This window comes from Cornus florida, unplaced genomic scaffold (genome assembly GCF_030987335.1).
Source record: "Cornus florida cultivar Cherokee Brave unplaced genomic scaffold, ASM3098733v1 CherokeeBrave_3.0.0_Hap2_Chr04, whole genome shotgun sequence".
Lineage (NCBI taxonomy): Eukaryota > Viridiplantae > Streptophyta > Magnoliopsida > Cornales > Cornaceae > Cornus > Cornus florida.
The window spans coordinates 89,530,251-89,557,390 of NW_026775574.1; the positions used below are offsets into that span (position 1 = coordinate 89,530,251).

At 36.7% G+C, this 27,140-nt stretch overlaps 1 protein-coding gene across 1 annotated transcript; it reads right to left on the reverse strand.

The window, feature by feature from the left end:
- Positions 1 to 1,302: 1,302 nt before the first annotated feature.
- Positions 1,303 to 27,140, reverse strand: LOC132305314 (FBD-associated F-box protein At5g38590-like). The gene is made up of 5 exons (XM_059802974.1): positions 26,999 to 27,140; positions 3,621 to 3,744; positions 2,592 to 3,486; positions 2,330 to 2,476; positions 1,303 to 1,602 (listed from the first exon to the last, which is right to left on the reverse strand). The coding sequence occupies exons 1-5, from the start codon at positions 27,138 to 27,140 to the stop codon at positions 1,303 to 1,305; spliced, it is 1,608 nt and encodes a 535-aa protein (XP_059658957.1).

The window sequence follows — 27,140 nt, forward strand, 5'->3', positions numbered from 1 at the left end:
TAAATCTTGGAACTCTTTCAGACTTTGAAGTCAAATAGGAGTCCATAGTAATTTTTCCCGCAACTCCTCAATCTTTTTATTCTTCCTTTGTTGAATCGTTTTTCAACAATATTTTTTTCAATAAAGTTAAATTTTGCTTAACATTATTATTATTATTATTTGGGTAGAGAATGAAGGAAGAAAATGATACAGAAATAGAAAGATAAGAGTTTGCAATTAAATTCATAAATGGAAATAAGTTAAATAATGGACAATATAGGAATTTTATATTTATTACTTAAAAAAATGTGTAGCTTGCGGAAGCCGATTAGAAAGTATGTTTTATTGGCTCTGGTCAATCGAGCTTCTAAACCATTGAAACTTTTTAAGAGTCCGTTTTCATAAATTTTACCGAACGCTCTTTATAATTGGCAAAATACTTTCTGGGCTTAGAAGCTTATTTTGAGGCTACAGGAAGCCCAGCCAAACAGCCCCATAAACTACTTGCCTTTGTAGCTTTACACCGATTATAGTTGCCTCTTTAAGGAGACATAGCTAACTCCTAGGTCTTTCTCTTTTGTCAGATTCAGGGGACTCTGTTGTCAAGGTTAGAGAAGGAGATGAGATCTTTTGAGGAGGCCATTAATGCCATCGCCTTAGATGGCATTATGTTTGAGGCATGAAAAATGCTACTCCGATTCAATTAGCTGGAAGGGCCAGTAGTTTCTTGAATTTGCTGACTTTTTCATTAGATAATCTCGTCATTCTCTGATCCAAATCCCAATGGCGAACCATCCCCCGAGTTTGTGAAATACCCATGTCGGGCATGACATGGGTATCAGTAAGTGTCCCTTATAGTACCTTTGTGTCTATCAAAAAGAATGAAGGGACAAATATATGCCTTCAAACATGAAAGTTCCAAGTGAATTGCTACTAACCGGTAGCTTGTAGGCATTTGTTCCCTAGGGGTGTCTCGAAAACAATGAAGGCACAGAACATGAACGATCTAAATGAATCTAAGCTTCACTACAACAAAGTTCGAAAGATTTAATTTGATTAATTCGTTGCTGCGGACAGCTATATTCGTGTAATATATATTTATATTGGGATGACTGAAAAAAAATTGAAGTTATAATTAGTTTTTTTTCAGTATATCCCAATATGATGCACAACAGGTTAGTGTTATGGATATATACATATAGAGAGTTATATTTTTCTTTTCTTTTTTTCTCTCTAAAAAACGTTTAAGTTATACATATAGTAGAGAGGGAAAATTGAAGATTAGATTTTTATATTGGGAAAAATTGAAGTTCCATCAAAGAATTATAGGATTACTAAAGCTGCTCCAGCAGGAAGTTTGGTTCGGAAGTTCTCGGCACGCTTTCTTGCTATTTTTTTCTCCTTGGTCTCCATGAACTCCCATGGAGTTCCTATTAGATTCGGTTTGCGAGAATCAAAAGTAATCTTCTCAAGCATGATGGCGTTCTTGATTAAATACATAGCAAGCTCAACATCATTTGTACGCCCAACAAACCCAATTAATTCCACCACCTTAAGATACTGATGGGGCCGAGACGCAAAACTTCGTCGTATTTTTTTCAGATCTCGCTTGTATAATTCCAACTGTAACAAGGAGGAACGGAGTCATACAGTGACATATACACTAAAAGTAGATCATTAGCATACAAAACCAAAATACCAAGCATCAAATCGTAACTCAGGACAAGTTAGAATCATGGCATTGCTAGACTGAATAGAATAGCCAAAACGATCAAATATATTCTGTTATAACATATTGAACATATTCTGTTATATATATATGATTCAACAATCAAATATTTTGTCTTAGCAACCATAAAATTCATCAAGCATTTAAGAAATAAAATCAAGAAAAGTTTAATTGCTTAGGAATGACAACATGATTACATTAGTATTCCATGTCTTACAAAGACACAAAATGATAAAAGTAAAGAAGAAGAGATAATACAGCGTTAGAGGAATTCACGCTGTTTTGAAAAGGGTCCTAAGGTAATTGAACAATCATTAGAATAAAGCAAAATGGACAATGTAAAACTCTCAGGCAATAAATAATAAATAATAAATATTAAATCAACATAACAAAATTATTGATCAATCAGGAGAATAGAGCAAGCTAAACATTGTAAGAGCATTTTTCCTATTTCTGGTAAAATTATAATTTGTAATAGCAATAAAGAAGCAAGTACCTAGGAAAATTGAAATCTTTTAAGCCGAAGTACAAATGAATCAATGTTTACAATTCAAAATTCAATTTCAAAAGCAAAAAACCTCACATTGTTTTAAATGTGCAATGTAAAGTAAGACTTATTACCTGTAACACAAATTTACTCAAGAAAGGGCACGCCTCTATCAGGGGAGCAAAAACAAGAAGACTTTGATGATCACTTGCTCCAGTAATTATCAACTCTAGTTGCTTGAGCTTATTAAAGACCGGAAATTTAGCAAACTCGATATTATTCTGAATAAACCAAAGAAAAAGTAGTAAATCAGCACAAATTGATAATTATGTTAAAAAATGAATAAAATAAAAATTAAGGGGAGGAGATAAAAAATAATTAGTTAAACTAACTAACCTCAATGGAGGTCATGTGCAACGTCATGTGCAACGTAAGGCTCTCTAGCTGAGCAAGATGGCTTGAAATATCGAAAAAGTTGTTATTAATTAGATAATTGCAGTACTCACCCCCAATAAACAGTTCAACAAGCTGCTTGACCATCTTAAATGGCTGGCTTATTTTTGGTCCAAAATACTTAAATGACACTAGATTCATAGCTGAAATTTCAATACTTTCCACATTGAAGCAGTAAATTATCTCCAAGCGCTTCAATTTGAGTGAGTGATATGGAATTTTCAGATTTACCAGACAGTCGGATTTTTTCACAGACAATTGCTCCAAAAATGGGCAGTTAGTTAAGAAGTCCTCAAGAACTTGTCCAGTTACATTCACGTCTGTGAGTAAGAGATTGGTCAGCGAGTTGAACCTAGTAAACCCAAGGGACAATGAATGCAGGTGATCTGTAATTCGGTCCGTGTCAGGAAAATTGTAACGCTCCTTGATTTCCCCACTTTCATAAAAGTCTAACTTAAGTCTTTTAACTCTCTTTTCTATTGCAAAATTAACCCAGTTGTCAATATCAAATTTACTACTGTCATCAAGATCAAATTGAACTCTGAATTGATCTAAACTTGGACCATTGTACGAGTTCAAGACTTGATTAACCCAACTCAAATACAAAGGCTTTTCTACTTCAAGTTGCTTATCACCCAGTAGAATTCCCTTTTGTATATGTGAAGCATCAAAGTTCAAAGCAGTAATGTAAGTCCACATATATCTCCATCTCTTTGACAGGAGACTAGTTCTTCCCGCTTCCTTCATCGTCAATAGTGACAATATTGAAACAAGTACAACATCAGGAAGTCCGCTAATACGATCCTCCAAACACAACCCTCCTTTATCATCCTTCTCACTACTCCAAGTAAAGTGAAAAATAAAAAAATAAAAAAATAAAAAAATAAGAGTGTGAAATAACAGAAACAACACGGTGCTGCTGAATTTTTGTAACAAAACGTCTTCATGTAAAAATTAAATAAACAGAGATACATAAATCCAGACACAAGTGAAAAGATGGTACCTTGCGTTTTTAGCACAACATATTGAGGCGTGTCCATTGGTTTTCTCCATGGGAATTGATTTTGCAGTTTTCTGGATAATTTATCGCATAAATCTGCAGAACCAAGATATAGCAGGAGGAGAAGATGTAGAGATTAGAGATATAAAACAAATTTTGGTTGCTTTATTGCCAACAATTTTATATACCAACTTGGAAAGTAACGTTAAATTGAGCCTGTAGCAACTTGGGAAAGTAATGTTAAATTGAGCCTGTACAAACTTGGAAAGCAAATAAAGTAATAACCTTTTATTTTGTGTCTTAGTAGGATTAGGCAACTTGATACCGGATTAGCCTTTAATTAATATTTATATATATACATACACTCCGAATTTGATACAGGTTTAGGGCAACTTGATATTTGGAAAAGACGTTGAAGGCCCAATGACGGAGGTTCAATGTCATAAGCCCGGTCCAATTTTTTTTTCCGGTCCAAGCCCATTTTCTAGAGAAAAAAAAGGGAAAAAGAAAATAGAATAATCACCGGTTTGCTACATGGGCATATTTGGAAAAAAAAAATTAATATTAAGGTTCATTAGTTTTGAAGTTTCGCTTTATCAATAGATCTATTAGATCTAGCCAGTAGACTGAATATGATGACTTTTTCTTCATTAGAGGAAAGTATACAGTATTAGTATTTGGTTCAATGTCTAATAAACAACTGTCGAGAAGTAAAAAATAAAAAATAAAAATAATAAAACAAATAAATAAATAAAGACAAAGAAAATTCTCGATAAATAAAAACAAAGAAAATTCTCTTCAGAAAATTATACAAAAAAAAAATGAAACTGTAAAAGAAAGTGTTGAAGAAATTACATAGATCACAACATCCGATGTGTTTCGTATTTGACAACTGACAAGAACGAAAAATATAAAATTTACCGAACAAATTTTGATGATGAAAGAAAAACTTACAAAATATTGTAGATTTGATTTACAGATCTTGTAAGCGTTGTGCCTTGAGACTTGAGAGAGACAGGCAGTTGTGCGCGGGAAGTCTAGGATTAGGGAACTTGATACCGGTTTAACCTATAGATTCACAAAACTTACAGATTTTGTATCGCATGCGCGGTGGAACTGAATGGCAGCAACATCTAACACGCCGACGTAGGCTTCTAGTCCAGGGTTAATTATTATGTCTCAACAACTTTTGCAAACCAACGGTTGAGATGCTTTAAAATTTAATGGCTGGGATGAAATCTGATGTGCTGATGGAATTATCAATTCTTTGGGCCTTGGTGAGTTGGGCCGAACTTATTATACTCATATAGGATTACGCCTTTTAAAACTATAGTGGATATCCGAATGGGCTTCCTTACGTGGTCTATTGGTCTTGCATTGTAAGGAAGCCCACTAATGCGGTCCTCCAAACACAACCCTCCGTTATCAACCTTCCCACTATTGAAACTAAAGAAGAAGAAGAAAAAAAAAAAACAATAAAAATAATTAACAAAGTGTGATAACAGAAACACCACAATGTAAAATATATGTAAATTTTTACCTTGCGTTTTCAGGAAATATTGAGGTGGAGAAGATGAACACAGGACTTACTTTTGTTCTGCACAGAGAAGAAAAGAGGGCAACTTAACCTATTCAACAAACGTGCTCGTTCATACTCATATTTGAATTAGGGTTTGTTTGTACTTTTCGTGTCTTCCTAGGTTTAGGAAATTATTACTCCATATATGGTAAGTGAGGTTTCTTTTCTTTTTTTATTTTTAATTCGCTTTTGGTAAGTAGGTTTTAAGGATTATTACAAATATATGGATTTATGAATCCATATTATGGAATCAAGGTCATAATTTTTAAAGTAGACAAAAATGTTGATGTAGACATGGAAAAATATTGTTTATTGTTCAAACTATCTTACTATTTTTATTTACCATTTTTATTTTGTACATAGAAGTATCACTTGTATGCACACCATTTTTTATACAACACAAAAAAACGATATCGATAACAACAAGAGCTACCTATGTGTATAAAAGTAGTACATTTATGCTCAAAATAAAAGTGATATTTGAAAATAATAAAGGTAATTTGGGCAAATGAATGGTATTTTTTTATTTTATCTTGGTCAATTTAATTTAATTTAATTTTTTTTTTTTTTTTTTTTTTTAAGTATTATGACTTTGATTCCACCAAATGAGTATATATATGGTCCATAACCCCATGTATGAGCAATAATTCCTAGGTTTAAAAGATTTGAACCTGCTCCAACCCAATATTTCAAGTGAGATACAATTTATCCCACTCAAGGCCCAATTGCCCATTTGTGAATATTATATACATGGAAAAAGCTATGGGTACGGTGGAGTCCATTTGTGAATTTGTGAATTTTTTAATTTTTTAAAAAATGAAGAAGATAATCATGTGGTTCATTTCAAATTTTTAAATCTAATGAGGTAAAATTCTAAAAATAAACATTAGATTTAAATGCCCACCAACAGCAACATTATTTAATTAATGAAAAAATAATAATTACAATGACCCCCATGAGATTTGACCTATTGACAACATTATTTAATACAATGTTGAGAGATTTTTGCAATTTGGGGGCTTCCATTTGCTAGCATATTTGGAAGGCGAGAAACGACTTGCACTTTGAGCACTTTTGCATTGATGCTTTGGAGGTGGTCAATAAGGCCATCTCAGCTTTTCATGAATTTTCTAAGATCATGGCTCAAACATGTTATGCTTGCTTTGCCTAAGGTGGATACTGCTCTTACTCTTTCTCTGTTTCCCCCAATAGTTGATAGAGTGAAGCTAAATTTTGATATATCCTTGTGGATTGCTAGAAATGTGGAGGTGGAATCATTCTTAGAGATTTGTTGGGTCGTCTTATGAAATATGCCTATATATATATATATATATATATATATATATATATATATATATATATATATATATTTTTTTTTGCAGTTTGTCAATTCAACGGATATGGTCGAAACTTTGATCCTTTATATATGCCTATCTCTTATCTAAGACTTGGGCTATACCAACGTGGACGTGGAAGGGGATTGTTTGTCAGTGATGAACTTGTCACTTCTTTCTTCATCTCTTTCAATTGTGATTGAGGTGGGATGCAATCTGGTTCGATCCCTTCGTTCTTGTAATAACGTGGCCGCATGCTATCAGTGTCTCCCTTCGATCTCGCTCGTCAGATCTATGTTGGGATGTTTGGCCAGAATTGTGATACCCCCAGATTTTCGAATGCGGGTTGGCCAGGCCCACGCCCGAATACCCGAGGATATCAAAAACAAATCGGCAATAAACGAACACAGAGTACAAAAAGTATAAAGAAGAATAAATAAAATGCTGACAAGAAACTAAAATGATAATCTAATAATAAATCTTAGAATATATTTTCATTAATTAATAAACTCTTCTGATACAACTGATCCTCCAAAATACAACTCGGGAATCCAAATTGTGTGGACCCCTAGAAAATTCAAACTAAACAAATGATAGCAATAACTGTCTAAATCAGGAAACTGAATCATAAAGGAACTCCTATGCAGCATCGGAAGAATGAAGTAGACTAATCCCCGCTCAGCACGAACAACCTCTACTCTTAACGAACTCCTGAAAAATAATGGTGGGTCAGGCCCACAAACAAGTTCTACTCTACTACTGTCCAAGCAGAGATCCGATACACGTATACATCATAGTCAATCCAACAATAACTAGTAGTCCGTATATATATATATACACACACTAAAGGAACCTCACTAGACTATAGGGTTGTCTCAACCTGAATAGTAGGCAACATGCAAAACGCACATATAGTGGGCATGAGTACCTAGACCTACCAGGGTACACAACTACACTATATCTAGCTACACATCCCTGGCGATATATGCGCCCTAACCACTAATCCTAAGACTCAAGCTCATATCATGGCACCATACTTATATATATAAAATCTAGTAACCATCCTATTCAGTATAAATTAATCCTTCATAAGTCATTCAACTTGTTCAGCTGACCTGACTTGAATATAAGTAAGACTTAACATTTTAGTTAATCCATTCCCTTATATAATAAATTAATCCCCCATAAGTCATTCAACTTGTTCAGCTGACCTGACTTGAATATAAGTAGGACTTAACATTTTAGTTAATCCATTCCCTTATATAAAATAGGTAGGACTTAACTGATAAGTTAATCCGTCTCTAGAATGCCACCGTCCCATACCGGTGCATTTAAACCACACAATCCAACAATTAATGTAACGATTAAGGAAATACGTCAAACAATCCAGAAATAACTATGATAATATGATATCAAGTTATCACAAAATAGGAATGACTTATTATTTATTTAAGCTTCCTATATCATATGTCCTACATAAACTGATTCTTATACATATGATGATATTTTATTATACCGTCAAATAAGTATTCTCCATATCCAATTCATCCTACACATTTAATCTCAATTACTAAAGTATATTAAAAGATTAAATTCATTCGTTTGTTTAAAATATTCAAATAGCAAGCATCATTATGATTGAGTCTATTTAAATTTATTTAAACCCAAACCTAGTTCCCATTTAATGTTCAGGAATCCTAGGCATGTTTCTACGTTCCATCATTCCACAGATATGAAAAATACATAATTTAAACATGTAAAAATTCACACCGAAAATCAAATCAAAATCATGCATTTGTCAATTCATAATACAAGAACAGATATGAACAAAATTCATAAAATTTATGTTCTGATCTAATTAAACATGCATAATTATTTAATTTTATGTGTTTAATAAATCCTGAAATTTCCTAGGCATGTACAGAAACACGAATCAAAGAGAAAGAGATAGAAGAAGAACTTGTCTTAAACTTTCGGATCGAAAGTTAAACTTCTTCTTCCTTGATCTTCTCTCTACAGGGTTTTTTTTTTTTTTTTTTTTTTTCTCTTTCCCTCTCTAACTCTCTCTCTCTAGAATATATCACGTGGATATTTCTAACCCCCTTTTACAACCTATAGTTATATATTTATAGGCTAAATAAAATAATCCCAACCCTTTTCCCAATCCAAGTTAACTTAAAAAAATATATATATTAAAATATTAAAAAGGTAAGTAAAATATGTTACGTATATAATTTATGTATATCTTTATTAAATAAATAAATTATACACATCCCATTATTTATTAATGGATTATCCAATAATACTAAAGTTACCATAATATTATAAAGTAACTTGAAACATAACACGTATCAAATCTACGTATATTTTTATTATTTAAATATAAAACATATATATCAGATTAAATATTACTACCCAAGTTACCATAAAAGTAATTAATAAATTACTTTCCCTTTTATATATATTAAAAAGGTAAGTAAAATATATTACGTATATAATTTATGTATATGTTTATTAAATAAATAAATTATACACATTCCATTATTTATTAATGGATTATCCAATAATACTTAAGTTACCATAATATTATAAAGTAACTTAAAACATAACACGTATCAAATCTACGTATATTTTTATTATTTAAATATAAAACATATACATCAGATTAAATATTACTATCCAAGTTATTATAAAAGTAATTAATAAATTACTTTTCTTTTTATATATGTATACAATATATATCTATATATATACATACATAACTATCCATGGGAAATAATCCATACACATCCAACCTCCTATCCAAGTAGTCCATGGGACCCAATTGGTTGGCCCATTACTACTAACTATAACCATAAAAGAAAAATAAAATAAAATAATAAAAGAAAAAAAAACATTTAATTTACAATTAATCAAAACACCATTTAAGCACATAATCTAATTAAACAATTAACACATAGACAAATATAAATAATACATAGACACATAATCAAATAATTAAGTAATACCTAATTCAATTAAATACATAAGCAATTAGTCAAATAATTAATTAAATAATTAAAAATACAATTAAAACAAATAAATAAATACCGAGACTATCCTTTTAAAATTAGGGGTATTACAAGAATGGCTCATCTTTGTTTTAGATATGGATATGTCACATCTTCCTAATTGAGCATATATTTGGCTAATGCTTTTGTTTTGTAATTTTTGTTTTTGCTAGTGTACTATAAACCAAAATCAGAAGAATCATAATGATGTTTTTGTTGGCTTCTGTAGTGTAATAAAGCACTGTTCAAAAAAATAAAAAAACCTTCTTTTCTAAATTAACATTTTTAACCATTCTTTCAATTTTTCAAATTTGCAACACTTTTTACCAAACATGCTCTCATGTTTTTGCTTTAAAAATTCTTATAATAAATTTATGTTAACAAACAAGTTTTGAAATAGTGTTAAATACACGAAAACATTACTTTTGCTTCGAGTCAAAGCAAAAGTATAAAGCAACTATGTGGAGGGAAAAAAAAACTCCCTCCAATAAAAAGCGCACACGTCATCACTACACATATCTACATTCCAATGACATATAAGGCCCATCATGCTCAAGCCCAAATTGAGGGTATTTATAGCCCAAGACCGTTGTTATTTGTCCTCCAACCTCCATCAAGGCCGAATCAAGAGGTCATCAGCCCAACTTGTTAATATTTAACATCCGGTCCGTTACTCAAGCCCAGCGGAATCAAAATATGTTCAGCCCAGTTATTTAAGAATGCACAAGTCCTACCAGTTGAAGGATTTACCGTAGAAGGAAAATTCTGAGATAGGAAGTTCTGTACAAGGCAAGTTCTATGTATGGAAAATTAGACAATGGAAAGAACTCTATTAGTAAAGAATGTTTATATAGAAAGAATTGGAGGGCAAGCAACGCGAGTCCTATCACAATTTTACAATCTTTTGTATATAAATAGAGGCTAAGACCTCCAATAAAGGGATCAAGCAATTCTACGCTTCGAGATATATTGTTCTTGTTTATTTTTACTATTGATTGAGTGAGTTGTTTTATTTTTCTTAATCATCATTGGTTGAGTGAAATTTTGCACCTACACTTTGGCGCCGTCTGTGGGAATCGTATAAAAATATACTCCCAATTGTTCTTCAAATCAAATCCTTAGTCGTATCTGGAATGTCAAACAGAGAGTTAGCAATGAATCAACAGATAGAATTGATGCAAAAGATACGAGAGGAGTTCTTACACCAATTTGAGACACTCCGGCAAGCAAACGATACGAGTGTCGCCCAGATAGCTGCGCTTCAGCAACAGACTCATACGCTGCACACGGCAATGGCCAGGCTAACGCCACAACCACCACCAGGCGATGCTGCAGCACCACCCCCCACCCAGAATTTACCTCCAGTTCACGAGCCTCCGGCCAACAGGACACCACCCAACGGGGCTCGACCTAATGAGGTTCAGCAAAAGCAAGGGACGAGGTCCGAGGCGGTTGCTTCGGATAATCTCCCGTGTCGCACACAGGACGAATAGGCCGAGTCCAGCCATAGGCTTACGGTATGGTCCAATGGCGTTCCAGATGGCGCACGCGTACAAGATGCCTTCGACGAAAAGAAGCTATTAAGAGTTCAGACACCAGCCGAGATGGCTAGAGAGCACAAGAACTCCTTGGTCAAGACCCCCTTTACTGACGATGTGTACCTTGTGGAGAGACCAAAGAAGTTCACTATGCCATCCTTCCCCCAGTTCGATGGGGCAGGAGACCCCTCTCGGCATCTCGATCATTATGCGCAAAAGATGGCACTGGACGATCATAACGATCCGTGGATGTGTAAGGTTTTTCCTACCAGTTTAACCGGAGCAGCGTTAGAATGGTTCAGGAATAGGCCACACAAGTCTATCCCTGATTATGAGACCTTGTGCACTATGTTCTTAGCCCAGTATTGCGGAAATAAGAAGCAGAAGAAAAGTATCGCCAGCCTTTTCACCATAAGGCAAAGGAAGGGAAAAACTCTGCAAGATTTCTTATCCAGGTTTAACATGGAGGCCTCGGAGATAGCAGATTGCCACCCTGCCACGGCAATCGAAACATTTAAGTTGGCAATGATCCAGGGAACCAAGTTTCACACATCCTTGGTCAAATATTCCCCCCCGGTTATGCAGACTTTGAACGCTAGGGCACAAATCTACATTCGGTTGGAGGAAAACGTAGCCCACCGTGCATAGCACGCTACCCTCGTCACAGTGGAAAACAAGTCTCGAGAGAAAGCTGCGAGCACAAGGATGCAGAAGGTTCCTCATACCGCCACACAAGTCACCCAAGCGCCTGAGAAGAGGCGAAGGACAGAGGACAGGCTCCCCTCTCGGTACTACCTTAGCGCGCCTATTCCAAGAGAATAAGACGAGGTTCGCAACTCCTCAGCCCATGAAACAACCCTTGGAGCAGAGGGACAAAAGCAAACATTGTGCCTACCATAGAGACTATGGGCATACCACCAATGACTGCAGGTCCCTTCAGCGACAGGTAGAAAGCATGATAGCGAGAGGAGAGTTGGTGGAGTATCTCGCCACAAAGGAGTACGTAAAACCTCGGGAGGTTAACCCTCGACGGGTAGAGGGCGTCAGGTAAAGGTTATCCATGCTATACACGGAAGGTCAGAGGATGATGAAGAGTCTGAAGAGTTGTATAGATCCAGGCTGAGAGAGGCTCATAAGTTACGAAGATTGTCTTTGGTAAACACGGTTGCACTAGGCAGCATCAACATTGGATTCGGTAACAATGATCTGTCTAGAGTCCAGCGCCCGGATGAGGACCCCTTGGTCATTAGCCTCCTGGTAGCGAATTATATGATCAGGAGGGTGCTGATGGATCCAGGAAGTAGCACCAACATCATTACAAAAATAGCTTTTGATCAGTTGGGGGTTTCACCATCGTCCATCAGGCCAACTTCCAGCCCCCTAATGGGATTTGATGGTACTAAGGTGAATCCGCTTGGGGTGATCGATCTATCCGTTACTGCAGCAAAGAGGACTCTGAAGGAGAACTTTGTCGTGATGGAGATTCATCCATCTTATAACCTCATTATGGGGAGAGGTTGGATCCCTCGTATGAACGGAGTCCCCTCTACCCTTCATCAAGTAATGAGGTGTTTATCCCCAGATGGCAGGGAAGTCATCGACCTCTGGGGAGATCAGGTGGCTGCAAAAGAATGTTACATGCTAACGCTACATGAAGTAAAGAAGGCGTCGAAATCACCTCCGTTAGAGGCGAATCCCGAAGATGCAATCAAATAGCAGTTACAGTATCCTCTGCCCAAGTATCTCAAGGCAGAGGAAGAAGCCGAGGCTGAAGCACCTACCGAGGAATCCCTCGAAGCTATAGAGGTAGTCCTCGGAGACCCTCAGAAAGTCACCTACATTGGCTCATCTTGCAGAGCCGAAGAGAATGAAGCATTGATTAGGGTCATTCGGCGCAATTCGGATATCTTTGCCTGGGATCACTCGGACATGGTAGGGATCGATCCTACGGTCTCGTGCCATAGTTTGAAGGTTAACCCAGAATTCAGGCCAGTCAAGCAGAGGCACCGACGGTTTGCACCTGAACGGAATCGCATAATAGCCGAGTAAGTAAATAAACTATTACAAGCAGGATTCATTCTAGAGGTGCAATACCCACAATGGCTCTCAAATGTAGTAGTCGTTCAAAAGAAACATGGGAAATGGAGGATATGTGTAGATTATACCAACCTTAACAAAGCTTGCCTAAAAGATAGCTTCCCTCTGCCCAAGATTGATCAAATGGTGGATGCTACGACAGGTTATGAGAGGCTCACATTCCTCGATGCATATTCCGGCTATAATCAGATTCCCATGAATCCTGAAGATGAGGAGAAAACTGCTTTCATCACAGAGACGGACACTTACTGCTACAGAGTGATGCCCTTCGGTCTAAAGAATGCCGGAGCCACCTACCAGCGACTTGTCAATAAAATCTTCAATAATCTACTGGGGAATACAGTTGAAGCCTATATCGATGACATGGTGGTCAAAAGTATACGGACAGAGGACCACCCGAAGCACCTCCAGGAGGTCTTTGATACTCTCAAGAGGTACAATATGAAGCTGAACCCCACCAAGTGCTCCGTCGCCGTCTCGTCAGGACAGTTCCTCAGACACATTGTAAATAAAAGAGGAATAGAAGTAAGCCCAGCTAAGGCAGAGGCACTCATACAGAACCAAGAGCCAAAAACCCGCAGGGAAGTGCAGGTTCTAACCGGCCGAATTGCGGCTCTCAGTCGGTTCATATCCCGATTATCTGATAAGTATAAACCTTTCTTTGATGCTATTCGATCCAAAAATAAAGATATGTGGGGACCTCAGCAGCAGGAAGCTCTCAATCAATTGAAAAGCTACATGATAAAACCCCCAATCCTTTCTGCTCCAACGCCCGGAGACACTCTCATCCTGTACATAGCAGTATCAGCTGTAGCAACAAGCGCAGTGTTGATTAAACAAGGAGGCAAGGTTCAGCACCCAATCTTTTACACAAGCAAAACGATGACGGATGCCGAGACACGGTACAGCAAGACGGAAAAGGTAATCCTGGCGTTAATTTATGCCAAGAGGAAACTTCGACATTACTTCAAATCTCATAGCATAGTGGTACTTACAAATCACCCTATACGGCCTATCCTAGCTAAACCAGACTTGTCTGGTCGAATTACAAAATGGGCTATTGAACTTAGCTCTTTTGACATCACCTATGCACCGAAGGTATCTCACAAGGGGAAGTCAGTAGCGGATTTCCTACTAGAGTATGAAGATCAACCTGAGGAACCGACACTTCAAGAGCCGTACTGGGAGTTACGGGTTGATGGCTCTTCCAACCAGAAAAGGGCAGGGGCCGGGATTGACATCACAACACCCGAGGGTACCAAGCTGCAGTAGTCAATTTTGCTAGATTTCCCAGCTACTAATAACGAGGCCGAGTATGAGGCGTTGCTCGCCGGACTTCGGCTAGCTAAATAGCTACAGGTACGGTGTTTAAAAGTTTTTAGTAACTCACAGCTTGTGATCAATCAAGTGACAGGGCACTATTCTCCCAAGGAGGAACGTATGAAGTTATACAAAGATGCTGTAGAGAGTGCTATCCGGGAGTTCGATCAAATCGAGTTCCATCAGGTACCACGAGATGAAAATGCCGAAGCAGATCAATTGGCCGCAGCCGCATCATCTTCAGACGAAGAGTTGATTTGGCTTGTTCCAATCGATGTTCTCGAAGAACCCAGCATTAATCCCCGGCAAGAGGTGATGGTGATCCCGGAAGTTCCACGCGAGCCCTGCTGGATTGATCCAATCGAGGCCTACCTCAAGGAAGGAGTTCTCCCAAATTAAAAAGCTGAGGCAAGGAAGCTTAGGCTTACCGCGGCTAAGTACTCAATCATCAATAACCAGTTGTACCGAAGGTCATTCTCCGGTCCTTATCTCAAGTGTTTAACCCCTAGTGAGGCTCTCACAATTCTAAAACAAATTCATGAAGGAGATTGTGGAAACCATTCGGGAGGAAGATCCCTTGCACACAAAATTCTAACCCAAGGTTATTTTTGGCCATACTTGGCTCTGCAAGCCGAGGAATACTCAAAAAGATGTGACAAGTGTCAGCGTCATGGTCCAATAAAGCATCAACCTGCCGAAGGTTTGCACGCCATGGTTAATCCATGGCCGTTCGCCCAATGGGGGATTGATATAGTAGGACCGTTACCCAAAACCATGGAAAAAAAGGAGCATGTGCTTCTGGCTACGGATTACTTCACCAAGTGGGTGGAAGCTGAAGCCTTCTCTAGCGTCACCCACAAAGAAGTAAAGCATTTCATTTGGAGCAACATTATTTGCCGGTTTGGGGTACCAAAAGTCATCGTAATGGACAATGGTAAGAACCTCGATAACAGAAGTACAAGAAAGTTCTTTAGCGAACATGGAATCCTGCAAAAATTGGCTGCAGTTAGTCATCCACAAGGCAATGGGCAAGCTGAAATAACTAATCGCATGATATTCGGGTGCTTAAAGAAAAAATTGGAGAAATTGAAGACAAAGTGGTACGAGAATCTCCCTCAAGTGCTCTGGGCCTATCGAACCACTCCAAGACGACCCACGGGAGAAAGCCCATTTGCTATGGCATATGGATCCGAAGCTGTCATTCCTACCGAGTCCATAATCCTAACCCTTCGGACATCCTTGGTACTGGAAGGGAACAATGAGCAACAACTTGAACATAGCCTTGATCTTGTGGACGAAAGGAGAGATGCAGCAGCAATTCGGCTCGCGGCATACCAACAGCAGGTGTGTAACAGTTATAACAAACGCGTCAGATTCAGGAGCTTTGTGGTAGGCGATTGGGTTTTGAAGCAGGAGACAGCTCATGTAAAGAAACTGGAACCTAATTGGACCGGACCCTACAGGGTTACCGAGGTAGTGGGGAAAGGAGTATATCGTTTGGCCGAAGCTGGCGGACGTCCCATTGCGCGTCCTTGGAACGCAATACACCTGAAAAGGTATTTCCATTAGTTAAGTTTGTCAATTTTGCTACAAATTCTTCACAAATAAGGCTGAGTATGTCCACAGTCAGCCAAACTTTTCTTTATTTTGCTTCTATATTCAGTACAACTCTCCTCTATTTTTGTTTCTTTTTATAAAAATGGGGGGCCATACTACTCTATGATTATGTAACTTTTATGCATGCATCGCATTAGGCAATTTTTATGCATGTCAAGTCGCACTATGCAATTTTTATGCAATTAGAAGCAAGCTGCTAAAAAGCATTAGTCACAATGATTTTTTTTTTTTTTTAAAAAAAAAAAAAAAAAAAAAAAAAACACAAAAAACATGAGTTATGGCCTGTGCTTAAAACTTTCTATCCCACATCGACAAAAAAGTATGTGCTACATTCTGTTATATATGGGAATATTCAAATAGTTAATTACGGTGTAAGGAGGGCCCACTGGTATTTAAGGCTGTCAAGCTCGATACCAGAGGCATTCCTTACACCGACCTTTTTGACAAAATTTAGTATCCCACATCGAATAGAAATAGAAAAGAAATACGGTTCATATATGCGTGGTTCACAACATTTGGTTGCCAAGAAGGAAGTATCAGTGGAGGAGGAAAGTCTCCAAAGTCAACAAATAGGAAACTTCACAGCCACTGTTACTCGCTTTCTTGGCCTCTTATCATTTTTGAATCCTCGGCCTCATGATAAGTTGTTTAAGAAAAGATATAAACAAATTTCCTCTCAGGCTCAGCGCCGGGGAGTAGTTCATTCACTTCGGACCCTAAGTGTCCGGTTCGACAAAACCTCCCCTCAGGCTCAGCGCCGGGGAGTAATTCATTTAACCTTCCCTCAGGCTCAGCACTGGGGAGTAGTTCATTTGCCTCGGACCCTAAGTGTCCGGTTTGGCAAAACCTCCCCTCAGGCTCAGCGCCGGGGGATAATTCATTTAAACCTCCCCTCAGGCTCAGCGCCGGGGAATAGATCATTCGCCTCGGACCCTAGGTGTTCGGCGCGGCAAAAATCTCGCCTCGGACCCTAAGTGTTCGGCTCGGCAAAAATCTCGCTCCGGACCCTAAGTGTCCGGCTCGGCAAAACCTCCTCTCCGGCTCCGCGCCAGGGAGTGTTTAATTCGCCTCGGATCCTAAGTGTCCGGGACAGCTTCGGACCCTAAGTGTCCTATTCAGCACTATTCCTCCACGACTCAGTGTCGAGGAACAATCCGCCTCGAATCCTAAGTATCCGAGACAGCTTCGGACCCTAAGTGTCCTATTCAACAATATTCCTCCACACTCAGTGCCGAGGAATAATTCGCTTCAGACCTCTGGTGCCCGGATCAGAACTCTTTCCTCCGGAATCCAAGTGTTTAATACCCTGTGGATGTGGATATATCATAAGTTCATCATGATCCACCCCACATCAGGAACACACGAGAAGGAAAGAGTATGTATACGTCTACTACAAGCAAGTAAAAGGCAAGGAGAGTTCACTTAACAGTGAAATCATTGTCCATATGAATCATCCTGAGATATCAACTAAACTGTTAAAAAGATCTCCTTCTTCCCACCATCCTTGTTTTTTCTCGGATAGCATAAATCCGAAGCATAAAGACAATGTGTTTTGTTTAAACACATTACCAGTCAGAAAAATATGAACAGTATCAAAAGCATACAGCAAAAGCAAATCAGGTATTGAAAGCCTAAAACAAAAAATTATATTCATTATCCCAAACATGCTGTCCATAAAAACAAAATACATGGTTCTACTTCCTCTTCGGATCGAAGGGAGTAGATTCAAAGGCATCCACTACAGTAGGACTTGGGGTAGGAGGAATTGAAGCCGCAGGGGCAGAAGAGCTAGGAGTACCCTTCAGGTGCGCCTTCACCATCTCGGCAAAACGGATTTCAGCTTCCAAAGCCTCTGGCCTTTCATCATATGGGAAGTGCATCCCCACCTGCTTGTCAAAAGCGTCCGGATCCATCATCCTAGGGCCTAAGCCCTGATTATAGCCAGACCAGAACGCTTTAGCACTAGCCAGGTGTGCCAGACAGGAGTAGCACCCCTGCATTTGCTTCCCCGCCTTGAAGCAAGTAGTAAGAGCCTCAGTCAGGCGTTGAACTTTAGCCTGAAGAGAATCCACCTTAGCCTCAGAGGCTGCCAACTGCCTCTTATACGCATCATTGGCTTCAGAAGCTATCTTCAGATTGGTAGAGGCAGTGGTGGCTCTCTTCTCTGCATTGTCAAGATCCGTTTCCAACTTCTTGATGGAGAGGGATTGGGCTTCAGCAGTGGTGCAGAGGGCCATGGTGTGGTATAGACTCTGTATAACAGAGGAACAAATATAAGCATAAATGGAAATGGAAACATAAGCAAGCAAGAGTAACATAATTTTGAAGGAGCAATGCGAACCTCTATGGCCCGGACCGGGGCAGAGGGGAGTAGTTGTTCCAACTCCATTTGGCTGATGGCTTCCTCGTCCTTTGGGAGCCACATCCCTTGAGCCACCGCCAGTGCAGCTGAAGGGTTTGTAATCACACAATCCCCTGAGTGCAGGACTGACTTATCAGCCCTAGAGAAGGAAGGAGTCCAAGGAGCCCCAGTGTCAGCCAGAACAAAGGCCCTGACTTCATCTTCAGGTTCGGCCTCTCCAGCCTTTTTTCCCTCTGCTTTTAGAAGGGACCTTGCCCTTGCCAGAGGATGGGGGGTTGAGGCGAGATTTCTTCATTAGTGGTTCCTCAGCCTCCACCTCATCCTCAGTAGATCTAATAACGACCAAGGGTTGGGCATCTTCGGCTTTCTTTTTTAAAGCCTCAGCCCTCCGTATCTCTTCCTCAGTCATGGGGAAACTATCAAAGGATGGTAGAGACAGATCCATGAGGTCTGCAGCAACAGCACTGGAGGCAATATCCTTGAGGTTTGAAGAAGTTAGCAAGTCCTCGATAGGCGAGGGATCACTCCAGACTCGTTCCTCAAGAAAAGAAAGTCTGTTCCTTGCTGCGGAGGATGGGAATGTAACTGAAAAAACACCAAGAAACTCATAAGTACGGCGAAACATTAAGACTTGGCAAGGAAAACAGCCAGAACACTTGGTATGAAGGGAGGTTAAGTATTCTATACCTAATTTCCCGAACTTGCGCGGGATGGGGAGCGTAATTGATTGGGGCACGAACCATTTTCCTTTAACTATAACCATCATTTCTTTCCACTTCTTTTCGGATGAAGGAAGGTTCGTGCATATCCTCTGATGAAGGGGAGAGGTAAAAAAGAAGCGACCAGGCTTGGTCCCATGCTTAGGTATATTGTAAGTAAGCAGAAGGTCGGCAAGGGTCAAATCCAAAGCCTCTAATTTCCGGCGCACCAACAGTGCCGAAAGGATGCGAAAGAAATTAGGATTTACCTGAAGGGGGGCAAGACCTAACTTGTTGAAAACTAAATGATAGAAGGGATGAAGAGGGAATCGGAGGGCGTTAAGATGCCCTACCGAAAGAAGCAATTCACTCTCTTCAATTCCCTCGCCAGAGGTAAAATCGGCACCCTCGGGATATTCTACAATTTCTACTCCCTCAGGAATATCAAATTCTTCCATTACCGAAGCAATAGAGAACTTGATGCGGCGAATAGAGATGATTACTTTCCTCTCTTCATGAGTAAGAACATAATCAGAACCTGAGGTGGATGTCTCGGCTGGAAGGGGGGAAGTACCTAATGGATTCGACGAAACACGATCTGTAGAAACCCTAGGAGGGGGAGCCCTAATGCGAACGGGGGAAGATGAAGGTGTGGATTCAGAATCCCCAATGTTTATACGTTCGGGAGTAGATGAAGTACTCATAATGAAAGATTGAAGAGAAAGATGCGAAAAAAAAAAAAAAAAAAAAACCTAACCTGACAAAGCGATGGAATGAAGAGTGCAGAAGTGCAGTAAGGGTGAATGTAACTCTTGCAAAATCTTGTATGACGGAGTAATAAAGAAAGACCTCGAACCGTTTCTGAAGCAAAGTTAAAAACCGATTTCAATTCCCTCTTTAATAGGAGCCGTCACTCAATTAAAAATGAAATTTGGGGCAAAGTGTGGAGGGAAAAAAAAACTCCCTCCAATAAAAAGCGCACACGTCATCACTACACATATCTACATTCCAAGGACATATAAGGCCCATCATGCTCAAGCCCAAATTGAGGGTATTTATAGCCCAAGACCGTTGTTATTTGTCCTCCAACCTCCATCAAGGCTGAATCAAGAGGTCATCAGCCCAACTTGTTAATATTTAACATCCGGTCCGTTACTCAAGCCCAGTCGGATCAAAATATGTTCAGCCCAGTTATTCAAGAATGCACAAGTCCTACCAGTTGAAGGATTTACCGTAGAAGGAAAATTCTGAGATAGGAAATTCTGTACAAGGCAAGTTCTATGTATGGAAAATTAGACAATGGAAAGAACTCTATTAGTAAAGAATGTTTATAAAGAAAGAATTGGAGGGCAAGCAACGCGAGTCCTACCATAATTTTACAATCTTTTGTATATAAATAGAGGCTAAGACCTCCAATAAAGGGATCAAGCAATTCTACGCTTCGAGATATATTGTTCTTGTTTATTTTTATTATTGATTGAGGGAATTGTTTTATTTTTCTTAATCATCATTGGTTGAGTGAAATTTTGCACCTACAAACTATGATTACCAAAACTGCCAATAAATAATAGCACATCTTCTAATCAAATATGTGAGAAGAGGAGTATAAGTAGCAAAAATTGCAAATTATACGCATATAATATCCGAATGTATGTATAATTAAAAATATATATTTCATGTACAAGTTTTCAACTTTAACGAATATATGTAAAAAAAATTATTTTTTTAGTTTCCAGTTATAGTAACAAAACTCGTAATAAACCTAACAATTTATTTATCCAATCTATAGAGAAGTTACTATTTTAATATGTCATTAGCCATAACTAGAATAATACAATCCTGAATATCTAAATCTCGTTACAACTATATATCAATTTTTTTTGTAAGTAAAAAGTTAAACAAATAATATGTAACACTATAAAAAATTTGTAAGACCCAACTTTATCCCTCTTATAATTTCATTTATTTAAAATATCATTAAAAAATAACAAAACAGTAAGAAGTAATAATTGTTATAATATATATACACAAATCGAATATAATTGCTACTGTATTTTTTTATCAAATTTTTTTTTTTTTTATTAACATTCGTGTGTGTATATATATACACACACGTTTTTTTTTTTTTTTTTATAATTACATTTTTTGTATCCAATTTATAAACATATGTTATAAAAAAATTGAAATATATTCATAATAATCACATTAGCACGTATTTCCATTCTTTATTTTACTAAGGTGACCAAAGTAAAAATGTTCACCTTTTGTGGTTTAAAAAAAATATATTCAAAATGTGAACAAAATTTAGATATTTCACAGAGTGGCCCACCTGAAAAGAAAATTTTTTTGTCTGTCACTTAATGATACAATACAATCAAATAGTAGTACAAAGCATGTGAACGAAAGTGTTTATATGATTATAAGTAAAAAAATTGTAAAGGATTAAAAAATAAAAAAAATAAGAATAATTTTATCTACAAAATTCTTCTTAACAGTAGTTTTATAGAGTTTGGGATTTTATTAGTTGTTAATATAGAATTTGTAGGGGTAGAATTGTATCTATATATTTATTTAAATAAATAATATTATAAAAAAATTAAAAATATTGAGTAAGTTGAGTTGTAACATTGGTGCTAATGTTGTACATCTTTGTAATTCATAGGACAAGCATCTTTGGAATTAATGCTATGTTTGGTAAAAGAAATGAAAACATTAATTAGGAGGGAAAAAAAAAAAAAAAGAGAAAATGAAAGAATAGTGTTAATTGCTTGTTATACTTTGTTAATTAATAAATAAATAAAATGATAGTACTCATGTTTGGAGGAAAAAAGAAAAGAAAGATTTACATACCTTTTTTTATACAGTTGTTTTTTTTTAATAAAGACAAAATTGGTATTAATAAAATTTTATAAAAAATATTAATCTTTTCTTTCATTTCTTCCTATTTTTGAAAAATAACAAAATTTACTATTCATACCTCTTTTCATCACTCCAAATCCTTCATTTTCATTTAACATTTCCTATCAAACACATTTTTTATTATTATTTTTGGTTACCATTCTTTTCTTTTACTTTCATTTTCATTCCACCAATTAAACTCACCCTAACGTCAAAGTGAGCTACAAATCAGGTCTTCCTTGGAATTAAGTGTTGAATGACCAACGACAAAGGTGAAAGAGTTGAAATAGGATATTGATGGTCCACTCTAATCACATGCATTTACTGAAATAAATAATATTATAAAATATTTAAAATTAAATTCTGAATGACTTAGATATGACCACGTTAAAAGCGCAAATAGAATATTTGATGGTCCTCCAATTAAATTATATTTATTAAAATAAATAATGTAATACGGAGTATTACGTACCGAAAAAGTTGAATTGTACCATATATGGCAGTGGACGTCAAGTATTGGTTTTTTACTTTGTAATTAAGGTTCTTTGGTAACCATTTATATTTACAATTTATTATTTATATAAAAAGATTTTGAAGAAAAGCACATTTATATTTATAGATTATATAAATTTACTTATATAATATTTAGCCTATTCACACAGACCAATTTCATAAATGTCAAAACGACGTTGATGTTTATGTTCATGGGTTTTTTTTTATTATTATTTTATTTATGAAAAAAACCATAGAATAAGCAAAACAAACATTATTATTTTGGTGGGTCTTCCTAATGGGTATCATGAAATATTACTTAAACAATGAGTACCTTATGAAATTATTATTATTATTATTTTATTAGATTAGCAATTTGTTACCTAAAGTCATTACAAGTAAGAAATAATTGGATACTTCATAAATTCTTTTATTATTTATTTACAAAATTTTTAAAAACAGTTTAACTTTAGCAAACATATTTTTCTGTTTATAATTTTTAAAATAAGATAAATATTTTTATATTATCAAAGAATGATCTGTTTATTGATAAATAAAAGTTACACATAAACATTCATAAACACTCATTATGTTTAAACTTAAATAATAAACAATAAACAAAAATGGTTACCAAACATGACCTAAGTTTTTCTAATACATGTGACCACCACGGAGGCTAAGTTGAGTTGTAACAAATGTGTCATACCAAGCAACAGACGAACAAGTTGAGTTGTAACATAATGAAAATTTTGAATGTAGTTAAACTACTACCTCCATGCCACAACAAGCCACAGACGAACAAGTTGAGTTGTAACATAATGAAATTTATGAAGGTAATTAAATTACTACCTCCGTCCTATATTAGTTATCCATTTCGAAAACTTTGACTTACTGTCACCTTTTATTTTTGAGTCATTTGATGTCATTTTTAGTCATATTCCTTTTGTATACTTATATACTACCTATATCCCATATTAGATGTCAACCTTGATAATTTTGACTCACAAAAATTGTGAGTCAAAATTTTTAAAGTGAACAAGATAATTGGATAACATCCATTGCCCAATCTTATGCTAGGAAGATAAAGGACACTCATGTAGCAAAAGAAATGCAGTATAGAGTGAAAGAGAAACTGAATATATAGGAATACACAAAAACTGTCTTTTGAACAATGTTCATAGTTGGCTTTTAAACTGTTTCACCATCCAATTTTCCTTTTTTTATCTCTAATTTTTTAGTTTATAATTATATAGGAAAGGGTATATGATCAGGAACATACCTATTAAGGGCTCAGTCGGAGGGCAGCTGCCCCCACTTTTTTTTTTTTTTTTTTTATTTTATTTTTATTATTTACAAATTATCTTTGTGAAAATCTTAAAAATGTACCCACTCAATTTATGATGATACCCCATTATATATTATTGTTGTTCAAGGCCTTTCCCTCTCATACAATTATCTGAATCCGTCATTGTATATGATGTTATAGTTAGAAGGAATAGGTGTTTGGTTCCTTTGAGTTGTAATCCACCTTATCTTAACATAGTAAAACAGATTTATTATTATTATTATTTATTTATTTGCAGAACCTCTGCGACCAATTATCATTGGCAGAGTTTTTTCGTCATTATGCTTAATGTAAAGCCATAACTTCAAATATGACATATGCTACCCGATATAGTTATTGGCCTTCCATGAACACAGCCAAACCATCTTAATCAAGTCTCTCTCATTTCATCTCCAATCGGTCCTACTTCAAACATCTAACTTGTTCATTTCTATTCTTTATCTTACCACCCAACCGTCTCTAGCATTGGTATTTCTTCGATACATTTTACGAATATGGTGTTTTTTGGTCACCCAAAATTCTGTCCAACAAAGTTTGTTTAGCAATTGTTTTATAATTTTTTTAGAGGTATATGCCATGCCGATCACTCAAGAGTCAAGATGCCAGGAGCACTACTCCATTTCATCCATCTAGCTTTATCCTATAAGGAATATCATCTTCAATTTTCCCTCTCTGTGTATAGTTGAGCCTCGGTGAAACAATGTTTGCTTTTTGGTACCTCTTGACTCCCTAGACTACATCCCTACTTTTATTGCTAGTTTTACTATAGTTATGTTCCATGTAGTCAGTTTTAGTCTTAAGTATCTCAAAACCTCTTGATTCTAGAACTTCTCTCCAAACCTCTAATTTATCATTTTTCCCTAATATCATCAACAAATAGTAAAATACATGGAAACCTAATCTTAAATTTGTTTTGTTAGTTCATCCATAACTAAGGCAAAAAGATATGATCTTAATGTCGATCCTTGAATGTAGAATAATGGGGAATGCACTTGTTTTCCCTTTTAACTGTTCTAATTATGGCCGTTGTCTCATCAGTCCTGTCTTTAGAACATCAATATAACTATTAGTAACTTACTACGTATTTCTTTTCGAAAGTCCATCATATTATGTCTCTAAGAACCCTATTGTAGGCTATATGATTTTCATATATTCAACAGCTTCTCAAATTAGGTTTTCGAAAATTCTCTAATTTATCTGTTGGGAATTGAACCCCTTTGTTCGGGGAAGCAAATCACATTCCAAGTATGGAAATCAAATCACAAAACAAACAATCAACTTGCACCATACAATATTTTACGTGGTTCAACAAATTGTTTACGTTTACACTTGAATAATGACTTCCTCCTCTCTTTCAAATATGAAGATTACTACACGCACTCTTCTTCTCTCTCAACTCAATTCTCCCTTTGAACTCCTCACAACAATAATCTAGGTCTCTAATCTCTATTATAGAGAGACCAAAAAACAAATTTTTTAGTGGCCAATGATTAAATTTCCTTTGAGACCAAAACTTGCCAAAAAAAAAAAAAAAAAATTCCTTAAGGCCAAGACTTGCCTTACAGGAAATTACCATAGTACCATACATAATACGACTCAAAAAAGGAAACCTAATTATTGAGAGAATTTGAGACACCAATCCTCGCAGTATCATCTTTGACTAAAACCTTTAGACCCTCAATTTTGATGCACTTGATAATGATACAATGTCTATCTATCCATCCATCCATCCTCTCCCTCAACAAGTGTGTGTGCTTTCTTCCTGTTGTCCCTTATTCCTAGATTATATAATAAATATCATCCAACACTCTACACATAGCTCCTCTCACAACTATTTTAACCTATATCTATGCATGTCTGTATTTTGCAAAAGTTTCTCCATTTCTAAATTTTGGCCAAAATTTACAATACTCACTTTTTGTTTTATGATTATCCCCATCGTCCTCGTCCATCAATTCGTATGGGTCGGAGAATCTGGTGCGAAAAGAGGCTGAGACGGTAAGCTAAGGCTTTTGTGTCTGATCTAGCAATGATGGAATTTATGTTCTGTAATACTTTCAGCCATCTTATTTAACAATGATTTAGTTTCACATTCTAAATTCCATGTCATTTCTCTTAGGGTTGATTCCACCTAACTCCCTGAATTTTGTCAATATTCCACACACACTCTCTGTACGTTTTATAATTCCACCTGCTCTCTGTACGTTTTATAATTCTACCTACACCCCTTGTCAATAACCGCTGTCTAATTTACCAACTGAAATGTGTGATTTTACTATTTTACTCTTGAATTATATATTAAAATTTATAACTTAAAGAAAAAGACTTTTACACCCTCCCTTTTAACACCATTAAATTGCTCTCTCCACTCTCTCACACACACATATACACACTTATGTATATATATATTCTCCTTTCTGCTTCATTATTGGCGGCAATGAAGGAACTGGGCGAAGTGACCTCAACCTACCATCACCACAGGGGATAATTTCACTGACACGCCCAGTAGTTTGGCCAAATATCAGTCTAAAATATCTTTCAAAAATAACTATCACTCACATTACAAACGTTTGCTCCGTTTTTCACTCACACCCCAAAAGTTAGTTTACAGATGTGTTAGACCACTTTTTACCTATTGACTTTAGTTTGACCCTGACTTTGGTATACCCTCATTTTTTTAATTTATTTTTTTACAAAATATCAGTATTAAAAGACAATATGGCCCCTCAAAAATTTGTAAATTTACAAATTATATTATATATACAGGCAGACATATATATACTCCTATATACACACACAGACATATACACACACACACACACACACACACACAAGCACAACACCACCACCAAATACAGCGGTGGAGTCGTCGTCGAATCCGACAACGGCCGCTCATTCACCGTCAAAGTCGACTCTCCCACCTTCCAAACCAATGTCTCCCTCGCCGCGACCTCATCTGCAAGGTCGCTCGGATCCTCCAATCCTCATCATTGGACCCTTTCCTCGACCTCTCCGACTACCTCCAAGACCCGGATCTGTCTCATCGGATCTCCAAGACCCAGTCATCTCCCTCTTCGCAGAGCTCGTTTCCACTGGATCTGCCGCTATCGGATCTGTTTCGCCGGCGCCATCAACATTCTCATAGCCATCTTCGCTCTCCAT